General features: G+C 38.7%; 1 protein-coding gene across 1 annotated transcript in view; it reads right to left on the bottom strand.

The window, feature by feature from the left end:
* The window catches only part of ipo8 (importin 8), an 89,574-nt gene that overhangs the window by 47,890 nt on the left and 27,773 nt on the right, over positions 1-13,911 (bottom strand). Inside the window, exons 6-9 of the mRNA XM_043709009.1 lie at positions 11,933-12,022; positions 8,128-8,222; positions 5,374-5,458; positions 3,253-3,387 (exon numbers count right to left, since the gene is read on the bottom strand). Coding sequence (XP_043564944.1) covers positions 3,253-3,387; positions 5,374-5,458; positions 8,128-8,222; positions 11,933-12,022 — 405 coding nt within the window. The remainder of the gene's footprint in view (positions 1-3,252; positions 3,388-5,373; positions 5,459-8,127; positions 8,223-11,932; positions 12,023-13,911) is intronic.

The following is a 13,911-nucleotide window of genomic DNA, read 5'->3' as shown; positions in this document are numbered from 1 at the left end:
AATAACCAAAGGATTCCATTAATCCTCTCATCAATCTTTCTCCCAAGCATTTTGCTCACTCTGCCTAACCTCTGATCCTCTGGGTCCACTCAAGCTCAACCCCTTTCCTATCAAGGTCAGGCAGCATCCAGGGAACAGGAGATTTGACGTTTCGGGCACAGGCCCTTCTTCGGCCTGTGCCCGAAACGTCGAATCTCCTGTTCCCTGGATGCTGCCTGACCTGCTGTGCTGTTCCAGCAATAAAGTTTCAACTTTGATCTCCAGCATCTGCAGACCTCACTTTCTCCCCTTTCCTATCAAGTACATTACTAGTTCCCACTTAACCTTTCCAAGTATTAAAGCTTCCTTCCTTTCCATCTCCACACCGATTGTGTCAACACCAAGACAGTCCTAGTTTATCATTCAAAGGAGCTGCACAGTGGAGTCTGTAGTCTGGTCATAAACTGTAAATCCCAGCTGTTGTGACACAGGGATAGCAAGCTAAATAAAGCAGCCTCACGATCACTGAGTTCATGACACAGTGAAATCAAAACCTCAAAATTGGTCAATTATTCCAAACCAGACTTTACAAATAATAGATCCTAGACATCAAGATTATAATTTAAACAAAAAGTAACAAGCTACGATTAAGAATGTAACTTTAGTTGATCACAGACAAACAACAAATCAATCTAATTAATATCTATGATTTAAGTCCAATTTCCTGCCTGGAAACAACATTATTCCTGCAAGAAGCTACCAGGAAGAATTCAGGATGACTGACAGCACTCCCTGGCTGGGAGGCAGAAGATGGGAAATTATAAGCAGTTAGCCTGACCTCAGACATTGCTAAGATATGAGCATCTATCATTTAGGATGAGATTGCGGACCATTAGAAGTGCATGGAAAAGGCAGTGGCTTAGTGCTATTTTCACCAGACTATTAAACCAGAAACTCAGCTAATGTTCTGAAAACCCATATTTGAATTCTGGAATTTGAATCCAACAACAACAAAAAAATCGGCAATTAAGAATTTACTAATGACTATGTAACCATTGTTAATTGCCCGAAAAGTTGGACAGCACAGTGGCTCAGTGGTTAGCACTGCTGCCTCACAGCACCAGGGACTTGGGTTCGATTCCAGCCTCAGGCAGTTTTCTGTGTAGAGTTACACGTTCTCCTTGTGTCTGCATGGGTTTTCTCCGCATGTTCTGGTTACCTCCCACAATCCAAAGACGTGCAGGTTAGGTGAACTGGCCACGCTACATTGCCCATAGTGTTCAGGGATGTGTAGGTTAGGTGCATTAGTCAGGGGTAAATATACAGCAATAGTGTAGGGGAATTGGTCTGGTTACTCTTCGGAGGGTTGGCGAGGACTTGTTGGGTCAAAATAGCCTGTTTCCACACTGTAGGGATTCTATGATTCCATGAAAAATCCATCTGACTCACTAACATCCTTTAAGGAAAGAAATCTGCCACCCTCACTTGATCTGGTCTACATGTGACTCCAAACCCACAGCAATGTGGTTGCCTCTTAACTGCCTTCTGACCAATTAGGATGTTCACAGACATGTTCACAACAATGATCCCAGGAATGAAAGGCGAAGGATTTGAGGAGCACTTGAGGATCTGGGTCTGTACTAGATAGAGTTTCAAAAGATGAGGGGGATCTTATCAAATTTTACAGACACTTGATAGGCTGGATAGTGTGGTTGTGGAGAAGATGTTTCCACTTGGGAGACCACAACTAGAGGGTACAGCCTCTTACAACTGAGATGAGGAGGAATTTCTTCAACCAGAGCATGGTGAATCTGTAGAAGTCATTGCTGCACAAGGCTGTGGAGCCAAGTCATTGAGTGCTGTTATGCCAGAGATTCTTGATTAGTAAGGGGATCACAGGTTATGGGGAAAAAGTAGGAAAATGGGGTTGAGAAACCTTTCAGCCAAGATTGAATGAAGAAGCAGACTCTATGGGCCAAATGGCATAATTCGTCTCCTTTACCTTATGGTCTACAAGGCACTAGGCCCTGTAGAGAGAAAATAAGCAGCTGAGTATACTAGTAGTTTAATATTATGGAATATATGGAAGTTAATTTGGCAGTTATATAGTTAACATAATGGAGCAATGCATGCATAGGATCATGTAACAGATAAGCAATAAATGAGCTCATGCTGAAGACAATGGTAGCAACACTGTGATAGGCGAGTGATACAGGAGCTAACGCTAGAGACGCTGGTGGTGTAATGTGATAGGTTAAGTATAAAGTAGCTGACCAGCGTGGCAGAAGATGATTAGTTGGAAGGACAAAGCAAGCTAGTATGATTGGCTATGCTAATGACACCACATAAGCACAGGAACTAGAAAAGTATAAACAGTCGTGGCCCCAAGAATTGGGGGCAGTTGGGGAGCCATTTTCTGATTGTCACAGCTTTTGTTTGCAAATAAAAGTTTAACTTTGTGAAGGATTTTCTGCGTGACCTTTCAACAATATCTGGTATATTAAGAACTGATGAACAGTGAAGTTTGTCAGGTCAACAAACCAGGAATAACCAGTATGTGGTAGCATCCTTACCTCTGGACCAGAAGGTCTGGGTTTAAGTCAAATCAGCTGCAAAGGTACGTCACATGCTTGAACTGGTTGAATAAAAGTGTCTAAAACTAGCCAGTACAATCTATGAGTTTGGTGAATTCAGTTTAAGCACCACATTCACACGATTCCCCTTATTAATTTTCTGACATGTAAAGGTTATATTACAAAGAGGATTACATAAAAGACAAGTAGCATGCATAGCTTATTTGTAGTTCAAAGAGAATTTCAAATACATGAAAAGGCTACTTAACTCAATTTCCAGTCTGACTTGCATCAGTTGATGTTAAATGGGGGTTCTGTCTAGGCCCTACCTTCTGGAATCCCTTCCATAAAACCTTTCCACCTCTTCCACTCCTTTAAAACATAAAGCTTTTTTTTGCTGCCTGCCCTAATATTTTGTATTGTTCAATGTCCAATTTTGTCGGATGACACTCCATTACTGCATTTTAAAAAAGTGTTAAATAAACTCCAAGTTGTTTTAGCGGAAGACATGAAATTATAACAAGCCCAAGTGCACCTAGGCCAATGGAGAAAAAAAGTCTAAATTTTAGAGAAACATCCCAACAGCAAAGAACCAGATTTTCAATAACTGGAGTCTCATCCTTTGCCAGCAAGTTAACAACGTACAAACGTAACAAAATTAGCAGCAAGCACAGATATACAAGGCACAGATGTTGCTTACCTGAATGTGTGGCTTCATTTGTTTCCATGTGAGAGAGTGGTTGACACCTTGGTTCAGGTAATTAAGGACTTGCTGCAGTACACGAGGTGCAACATACTGTTTCTGTCGGTACTGATCGATCAGCTTGAGTAACACCTGGGACAAGAGAACATCGCCAATGAAGCACACCATCTAACTAGACATAGGGCAGGCCAACTTAGATGTCTTGTTTTCACTTTAACTAGAAAATCGTGTTTGGGTGAATGCTGAGTTTTAAGCTTATTATATGGGCTGGTTTTTAAATTTGAAATCTGAGATTCTAGTGATGTTTAAAAAAAAGCTGCTCCTGCCACAATTCTGCAGTGTCAAAAAAATTCATAACTTGTTTTCTTCACTGGAAACAAATTAATTCCATAACAATTGGATTCAATCAATGAGAATTAACAGTGATGTTATTATCTCGAATTTCGAGTACGCAAACTAATCATTTGTCTCATAAGCTCTCTGTCAATCTTTATGCTCCACATGAGCCTTCTCCGACCCATCACTATATCTGTATACACTTTCTCTCTCATGTCCTTAACTAGCTTTCCTTTAAGTGGTATTTATGGTATCAACCAGGGATAGACATATCCCCTGTACCTATAACTTGAAAAAAAAAGAGAAATAGGCAGACATTTAGGTCAGTGCCTAGCTCAAACTCACTAAATCTGATTTATCGGGGTGGGACATGAAGAGAAGGGAAAAACTGTGCCAAATCTTGGAGGAACTGCTCAACATATGTAAGTAAAGCCCTTGAACACATTTTCAGCTGAAGGAGATGACATAATGGAGAACCAATAAACTCTATATGGGTGACACTTCCAGCACTCAATTATAAAGCCGAAATATGGACAAAAGTGTTCAACTTGGCATCCCAGTGAAAGGTAATCTACAGTAACAGCCTCAGAGAGCAGAAAAGTAGGATAAAGAAAACAGAATGAATTGCACAACCTAGCGATGAACATTCAACCAACAGTCATAGACTGCATGCTGTTTCATCTCTTGTATCTGTCACCCTACATGTTGCAGCCCAGACCCCTGGAAAATGGACACACTGCAAATTAATTGGGCTGATAACTTCCCCAAATACAATTCAAAATCAGGAGGAAATGACTGTGGTCTAAAGCAGTTTTTCTTTTTGATTACATTGATTTTCAGATGGATAACTGATTGCATTAAACTGCAGCTAAGCTTTTACTGGATTCGAGAACATTGCTTCAAATATTTTCTACATCTCATGCTTCCAATTATAAATTAAGCATGTTGTTTGCCAATTAGTTATTTATTCCAAACGTTTGCTATAAGTATACAAGCTTTTCCTGATACATAATCAAAACATAACTTGTCTTTATTTCCAGTCATTCTTTTATCTCACTTCCTGATAAAAATAATTTCACCTGCATATCATTTAAGATTTTGTGCACCAATGAAGTCTTCACTAAACTGCTAGTTTGCCAGGCTTGAAGTTTAAGCTTCTCTCATCTTTCCTGTTAGCTGAGGGATAGATAGCGAAATGTAATGATTTGAGGTAGACAGAATGTCTGAAATAGAAAACATACAAATTCCCCTATGACCTTGTAAATAAAGCCAGTACTCACTGTAATACTTGAATTACTTTGGCTCATGATTGAGTCACGAGGTGTGACTCCATTATTAAGAGCTGAACACAATGTAAACTGACATATCAACGCAGTACTGAAGGAGCACTACATTGTCAGAACTGTGTTCCTTCGTGCAACATTAAACTGAGACCCATGTGTTTTGTTCCAGTGGAAATAAACAATAGCCTGCTGTGCGATCTTCAAAGTAAGGAGTTCTCTCTATGTTCTAGCCAACAATTATTACACAAATAAAACCAATAATACCATTAAAACAATTGAACTGATATTTATCTCTTTTTGGCGTGAGATTGCTGGTGCAGATTACGTAACAACCATTGTATTCCAAAAGCTAATCTGTTACTTTGGAGGCACGATTTTGGAATTTAGACACAGAGCAGATAACAATTAAATAACTCAGAAATGGACACAGAACCAATTTTACATAGTTGTCACTGAACATCCCAAAAAGGTCATTTCAAGACAATCATAATGCTCTTACCTGCTGAATACCTACAGCATATGTTTTAAAAAAGAATTCTGAAAACTCATTGTACTCTTTTGTTACATTCCCAGGACTTCCATATCTGCAGAGAAAGTGATTTTTAAAAGCATGAGAAAATGTCATGGTCAAATTATAACAAAATAGAAATGAATTTAAACAGGTTGCAATCTAAATGTAAATGTTTAACTTTTGGTTTAACTTATGAGACAAAAATCAGTGTACCCTATAAAGCTATTCAGTTCATGAGATACATTCATAAAGGAGCAGAAATAACAATGCAACTTCAGCAATAAGCTGCTTTGGAATTAACAGAAGTGCTGTTGCACTCAATCAGCAAAACCTAAACCTTTTATCTCGAGACTAATAGAGTACGTGTCAGGCTTTGAGACAATCTCTGTTTTAGTCAGATCTTCACCAATTTCTATCAATTCTGGATCAGAACTAGAATTGTGCTTCCTGTTGTCAAAGAGCCAGCATGGTGAAATGCCATGTTTCCCTGAGTTATGAATTCCATAATGCTCTCTTTTTCTCTGTGGAATATTCCTCCACCAAAAACCTTTTCTGATCAACTGGCTTGTGTATGGCCTTTGCTCAAGTCAATCTGTGGTCATATACTACAAGACACAAGTGGGAGTCACAGCAAACTGACTCGTTCTCAATCACCAACAATTTGCGTGAATCACTTTGTCTCTGATTAGCTGTTAGCTACAGCAACACTTTGAGAGTGGGAACTCACTACATTGGGAATGACCGCTTTTCATCACCATTCTCTCGCAAATCTTACTCAATTTCACTGTTTCACTCTTCCCAAATTGAACATATTAATGAGGTAGAGTGCTCTCATCACTGGAATGCTAGATATTAACAGCAACCAGTTTCTCTGGTAACAAGGTGGTAGCCATGAACTGTTTTTTCATGGAGAAAAACACACTAAAGTAATAGATCGCTATCTGTCCCGATATAAAAGAGAACTACTCCTCGGTATTGTGTACTGAGCTTCTGCTCCTCCTTTCTCAAGATAGTTTTCTAAGTTTAATGCATTTTAGAAACACAAGTTATTTTGAATACTTGACACCTTTTTCACCACATTAGTAACAACTGGTTATATTTTGGAAGCTATTGCAGTACTGATTCATCAGTTGGTAATCAGCAGGAGGTTTCTTTGCCTACATTATACCTGATGCAATGACAGTTCATGGGACTGAAGTCAATGTTGAGGACCCCAGGGCAATTCTCCACTTACTGTATGCCATTGTGCCGTGACCTCTGCTGGGTCTATCCTGCCAGTGAGACAGGTCATGATAGTGTTTTCTGAGAGACTATCTATGAAGTAAGATTCCACATATTACTATGTCACTGTCAGGCTGTAGCTTCACTAGTCTGTGGGACAACTCTCCGAATTTTGGCACAAGCCTCTGATATTCCTAAGGCAAACTGTACAGGATTAACACCATTGAATTTGCCCTTATCGTTTCTGGTATCTAGTTTGACGACAAGGCGCCGCTGTAGTTTCATTCCTGTTTTGAGATATTCTAGCGGTTGATACAACTGAGCTCCTTGACAGGCCATTTCAGAGGGCATTTAGAGTTTTTTTTTCATTACCAGAGCTTAAAAATGTGTTGCTGGAAAAGCGCAGCAGGTCAGGCAGCATCCAAGGAGAAGGAAACGTCGATTCTCCTTCTCCTTGGATGCTGCCTGACCTGCTGCGCTTTTCCAGCAACACATTTTTAAGCTCTGATCTCCAGCATCTGCAGTCCTCACTTTCTCCTTTTCATTACCAGACCAAAGAAAGGACAGAAATAACAGATGACAAGAAGTGCTTCTTTTCAAAGTTACCAATTTCTGGAATAAGTTATTAATTTGTGCAGCACGTGGCCAGGCATATTTGTTGCATGCAGTGAAAAGAGGGGTAGATGGACATCTGCATGCAGTACGATGACTCTAGTATTCAAGAACAATGATGCCAATAATGTGGAACACTATTAATGACAGTTGATAACTTAAAGGCCAATGTGCATTGGATATTGAAGACTACAAGCCTCAGATAACCATGTTCTCTGGTGCTGCTGATTCTTTCGTCTTACATCTTGACTTTATAATTCATGATTCAAGTCCCTTCCTCTGTTAGCTTTCCTTCAATATCTGCTTGTCAGCTGCTAAAGCCAATGACTTTTTCAACAGTCAACAGCCATGTTGTATTGCTTCAACTGAATCTTTAGTGTGCCGTTTTGGAGCCTCTGTTATGTGACTTGCTTTCTTCTGCCAGTTCTCCATAAATCACCTTCTAGCAAGCATTGCTCATTGATACCAAGTGAATTGACTGAGGCCAGTATCGCTTGGAACCCGCCTTAGGGGAGAGGTTGAAAAGGAATTACAGTTCTTTTCCTAAACTAAAGGAAGTAAATGATGGACATTGTATGATGGGAAAGACGGAGGATGGGGTGTGTTCAAGATGGAATGGGCGACGTGGGTCAACTTATCTCTTTCTTTGCAATACACTCGTGTGAAACAAAATTACAGATGTTCTGGTTTCATCTCCTTAAATTAAATGCAGAAAAAGGGACGTGTGTTCAAAAGAGGGAAAGACAAAATTTAGGGATGATATCTGAAAGTTTTTAACATAAAATCATTTATTTCTGGAATGGGTCAGTGATTACAATTATAAAATCCTGCAATCAATTAACAGCTGGATGTTTTGACTTTCTGAGATACATGAGTTTAGATGTGTTAAACAATACTTTTTTGATCTACCTTTCAAAGAGTCTTGTAACCAAGTGCAAAGCCCACTTCTTACACTTCCACCATACCAGCTCAGGCCTGTCATCTTCATCCACCTGCAATGTTTCCTGTAAAGTTAAGGAACAGCTGAAAATGCATTCAACTACTTTTATTCCATCGCATACAGTATATTGCACATTCGCTCATGTAAATGAATAGTCACAAAGTTATGACATTTCTCAATTTTTCTGGATATTCAACTAAGTGTTACACCATCACTACATCTTCAGGGTAGTAGTGTAATGCTGCACTGTTATCAAGGAAATCAGGGTTCACTAGATTTGTTTTACGTTCAGTTCAGAATCAAGTTTCAGTTCAGGAAAACAAGTGCATCCTAGCAAAAGGATTTTGGTTTGTAAAACCTCAAGTCTCATCTGCAGGAAACTTTGAGCTATCAGAACTGAAGAGGGGCTTAGGCCATCAGAACTGGAAAGAAATCTCTCGGCCGTCAAAACTGAAGAGTCTGTTAATAAGATATGAAAGATTTAAGACAGAAGCAACAGTTTATTGGGATTCAGTATCTGTAACAGATATTGCTAGGAAGCAAGTTAAAACTTTGTTCTGCCACTTGTGTTAAGATCTTTCTAAACTATAATATAGAGTTTTGTTTTGCTTCCCTTTCAGTAAAAAACAAGCCTTTTGATGAAAGAAAATTGGCAGACTTGTGTGAATATGTTCAGTGACTAACCATCATTCTCACCAACTGCAAAAAGCCTCATTTCACTCTGGGACCCCACTTTTACAGTATTAACATTTGTTAGCATCATAACAATATGCTAAATGTTTCAGGCCAAAACAGCAACGCGTACACATTGTTATTAGTTCTATCCTGTCACTTTTTAAAATTCATTTGCTTGACCAGCATTTACTGCCTGTCCCTAGATGCCTTTGAGAAGGCAGCGGTGAACCAGCTTACTGAACCGCTGCAATTCACATCCTGGCAGACAGCACAATGCCATCAGGAAAAGAGTTTCATGATTTTGACCCAGCCGCACTGAAGGAACAGTAATATGTTTCCAAGTCTGGATGGTAAGTGGCTTGGAGGGGAACTTGCAGCTGGCAATGTTCCCATGTATCATTGCATTTGTCCTTCTAAATGGAAGTGGTCATGGGTTTCAAAGTTGCTAAGGATCTTTGGTGAATTTCTACAATGCATCTTGTAGCTGGTACACACTGTAGGTACTGAGTGACAATGATGGAGAGAGCGGATGGTTATGCATGTGCTGCAAATTAACGAGTTGCTTTATTCAGTGATGATCATGCCACTGAATGTTAAAGGGCAATGGTGAGATTGTTTCTTTTTGAATATGGTAATTGCCTGGCATTCATGGTGCGCAAATATCTGTTGCCATTTTTCAGCCTGAACCAGGTCATGTTGCATTTGGACATGTACTGCTACACTATCTAAGCAGTCGCAAATGGTGCTGAACATTGTGCAATCATTAGTGAACATGCCTACGGTAGAGGGAAGGTCATTAGTAAAGCTGAAAATGCTGAGGCTTAGGACAATTAAGAGTACCAGCAGAGTAACATGTGTAACTATCCAAAATAAAGTCCTGATGAAGGGCTTATGCCTGAAACATCGATTCTCCTGCTCCTCAGATGCTGCCTGATCTGCTGTGCTTTTCTAGCACCACACTCTCGACTAAAGTCATGGTTTCCCAAATTAAAAGAAGTTATGATGCTATCGTTGGAACACTTGCAATTTTCTTACTACCTCTTGTACCATTCCTCATTTTCTAAGTGCCAAGGCAAGTGACATGTCGGCAAACATGGTATTCCAAATTTTCACACCACAGCAATAGGTTGTTGTACCTCTGCCTAAGCCAGTTGTACAGTCTGGAACCATCTGTAATTTCAGACATCCATGCCAAATGGCGTGTTGACAAGAATTATTTATAAACTGACCTGTTTTGACTTGGGGAAAGAAAACTATAAGATGGTTTTCCAATCATTTTTCTTACTTATGTTTGATGGGAACAGAAATGCTCTTTCTAGAAGATGCCCTATCCGACAACAGCCAGCTTTTGAGCTATGAGATCATGGCTCCTCTGTCCTCACTTTTGCCAAGTCCACCAGATCCACCATTGGGTGGATCCACTCATAACCCAGAGTGGACCAACTGGAGCTGGTGCTCATACAACAGCATGGTCAACCACACCCAGGGGTCATTCAGACATCCCTGTGATTCTATTAGTACTAATATGCTGCTAATTATTGTTTTTTGGCATGTATTAATTTCAGTCAGTCCCAACCCCGAACTGAACATTATTGTTTCCTGGTGACGTTGGTGTGCTCGTCGCTTTTTCCATTGTTTATACTAATGCAGAATAATTCTTAAGCATGTCTGTGATTTTCTTGCTTTCATTGACAATATCATCGCTATGATTTTCAAGGAATTCACATTGTTCCCAGTTATCCTTTTTCCTAATAGCTGCAAAGAGAGAATTAATTTTGATGGTTCTTATTCTTTGACGGTTTCCTTTCACACTCTGCTTGCAGCTCGGAGAATTTGCTGTTGTCACTCTTTGTTGTTCTTTGTACATTTCCCATTCACCATATGTGTGCTTAATTTTACATTTTAAATACATTTCCTTTCCCTTTTACATTGTCTATTAGTTGTGCCTTCCTGTTTTTTTCAGCAAGTAAAACACGTACATTTTGAGATATCAACTGTTTCTGTATCATGTTAAAATCTGTTTCACTGGTCGAACTTTTTACTCATTAACAGATGTATCTCATGATTAGATTATTGTGGGTAGTCTGTTTCATTACAGTGATGGCAGCCCTACCTAAATATAGATACTTAGATGATGTTTTGGATTTCCTTCCTTTAAACACTATATTGATCTAATAACGATCATAAGAGACAGATAGTGAAGCAGTAACAAGAGAGATGGGACAGAAGGAACAATTGGGAGAGAGAATACAAAACAAAGAACATTAGTACAAACATATTAGAAAAATAGAGAGAAAGAAGAATCAGACAAATGGACAAAAAAAAATGTGATAGGAAAGAAAAGCCAAAATAAGAGAGCATAATCCAGACTTTTTGCAAATCTTTGAATATAGAATATGCTAAAGGTCACATCATTACTGGCCTCTTAGTCCAGAAGTCAAAAAGTGTGGTGCTGGAAAAGCACAGCCAGTCAAGCAGCATCCAAGGAGCAGGAGAGTAGACATTTCGAGCATAGGCTCTTCATCATTTCTGACCGCCTGTGCCTTTCCAGCACCACACTTTTTGACTCTGATCTCCAGAACCTGCATTCCTCACTTTCTCCTTTTTAGTCCAGAAGGTTGGTCACCCTGATTTAGATCAACAAAAATGTACAGGAGCCGGTTTTGGACTGGGGTAGACAAAGTTACCTGATGAAGGAGGAGCGCTCTGAATGCTAATGCTTCCAAATCAGCGTGTTGGATTATAACCTGGTGTTAAGTGAATTTAAACTACATCAACAAAGGCGAAGTAATTTGTAATGAACAATCATCCTTTTTTGACAGAACACAATGACAGGAACTTGATGCATTACTTAAGAGACTGAGGTTCAAAGCTAGTCTTAGTAGTACAGGAAGTTCCCGTATGACTAAAATATCTGGTATTTTCAATCCCTCTTATTTCATAGAATCAATAAATATAACTGTTGTTCCATCTGCACGCACGCATGTGCACACACACACACCCCAATAGAAATGGGCAAGAGGCACATAATACATAAGCACATACCCAATTAGACGTTCAATACAACAAAGTAAACATTTCATTTCAAAAAGCACTTACAGAAGGAACATCACGGTCAATGATTGTTCGGAATATTTCCATCCATTGAGTCATGGTTTGTTTATTTACCAGTTGCAGTGGTAGTGTGTACTAGCAAAAGGGAGCCAGAGACACAAGTTAGTTGAACAAATCTCCAAAAACTAAATCAAACTGTCAGAAATTTCTGGTTAGAGATGTAGTCCTTTCCATTTAGTTACTTCATATTTAACTGATGAGTTTCAAGATCAGTCAAACACACAACAATGAAGATTACCAAATGCTCTGACTCAAAAGTTAATGAACAGTAGGGCGATACAACTTAATGATGATGGAGGGTAAATATATCCGGGAAAAATAACTGAAGAAGAGTTTGTTTCCTCTTACCTCTCCCAATGTAAAATCCTAAGACAATGAGTAAGTTTATTACCAGAACCATAACAATGATGGAGGATGGGAGAAAAGAGAAACTCTTCCATTTTTACCTTGTTTAGTGATTCACTTTTATTTATTCATGGGATAAAGGTTAGGCCAGCATTTACTGCCTATTTATTTCAAGCTTTATGGAAATACCTGGAGTGGTTCCTTTAAAAGAAATAACTGCAAGTTCAATATGGACTCTCAAGTTTTTTTTTAAAAATGCTTGTTTGCATGAAATCACAAGACTGGTAAAAACTGCTTGCTTTTCTGTAGAGAGATCCTAGATCATATTTTTGCATAGTGAGTAGTTTGGAGAATGGAAACAATTCCAGGGACTGTTTTTGAGCAGCAAGTAACATGGAGATTGTCTTGTTTAATAGTTGGAGAGAAGCTTCTGGAGAACACATTGAGTTAGAGAAAAGTCTACTAATATCAGCGGAATTGGGAGGAAAACTTACTAACAACAAGTTGTCTAGCTCATCTCTCTCAATTCTGAGTGGAAAACCCTCTTATTGAGTTCAAGGTGAATCTATTCCTTCTTTTGAAACAGGGATTGAAGAAACATCAAATTTACAATTCCTGAGCAAACTGTGCCTGCAAGACTCCAGAGACAGCCATCCATGATTAGTGAACTGACCACATGTGTCAGAAATCAGAGCAACAAACTCCAGGCTCTTCTATGCTTTTTATGTGCTTTTGTTTATAAGAATAATCCATTGGCTAAGTATTTTTATTTTCAGGGAGCCAATCTTTCCAGAAAAATTTATTTTATTTCCCTTCCTTTTTGAGAAGAAAGTGTTTTGCATGTGGAAATTATTTAACAGGTAAGTGCTTATACTTCTATATCACTGTCTATGTTAACCAATTGTTGCACTGTAATTAAATAAGTTTTGTTTCGATAATAAACTAATATTTATGCTCATTACGAAACCTGGTTGATAGATCTTGTTGTTTAAGTAGGTAAGAATTTTAATTGGTGATCCTTGTAATTAAAAAAAGTATTTTTATTTTATGTTTTGTTCCATGGAATCGTGGGACTACAGTGATGGTATACTATCCTACAGCTGCAGTTGTAACAGTTACATGAATACAAAGATTTTTTAATAACAATCATCACCAAGGAGTAAAAGCCTCCTCTGCTATTGGCACAGGGTACTGAACATCCCTATGCACCTCACTTCAGTATTATTCCACACCTTATCTGCCATCCGTGGCTAAATGAACGTGTTAGGAATTATGTTTTTGATTCATAATAAATAAAAATATTAATAAATTTAATATAATATAAAGAATTTAATAAAATACATAAAAAATTGAGTAACAGACACAAAGTCATGAACAGAGTGATCTCAATACTCCTACTTTTCTACAGTGGTTGAAATTTAAAAGTGCTTCATTAATCTGTTGTGTGCTGTCTGAAGTTGTGAAAGGCTCAATATAAATGAGAGTCTTCCTCATAATTACACGCATACAAATTTTATCATTTGCCAAGAGGGATACAGTTATGATGAATAGCACAGCATTGGTGCATGTTGATTCACTTCAATATATTGGAAACGCCAACATTTCTGTATGGAGTGGGC

This window comes from Chiloscyllium plagiosum, chromosome 19, assembly GCF_004010195.1.
Source record: "Chiloscyllium plagiosum isolate BGI_BamShark_2017 chromosome 19, ASM401019v2, whole genome shotgun sequence".
NCBI lineage: Eukaryota > Metazoa > Chordata > Chondrichthyes > Orectolobiformes > Hemiscylliidae > Chiloscyllium > Chiloscyllium plagiosum.
This window is presented reverse-complemented; position numbering and strand designations above follow the sequence as displayed.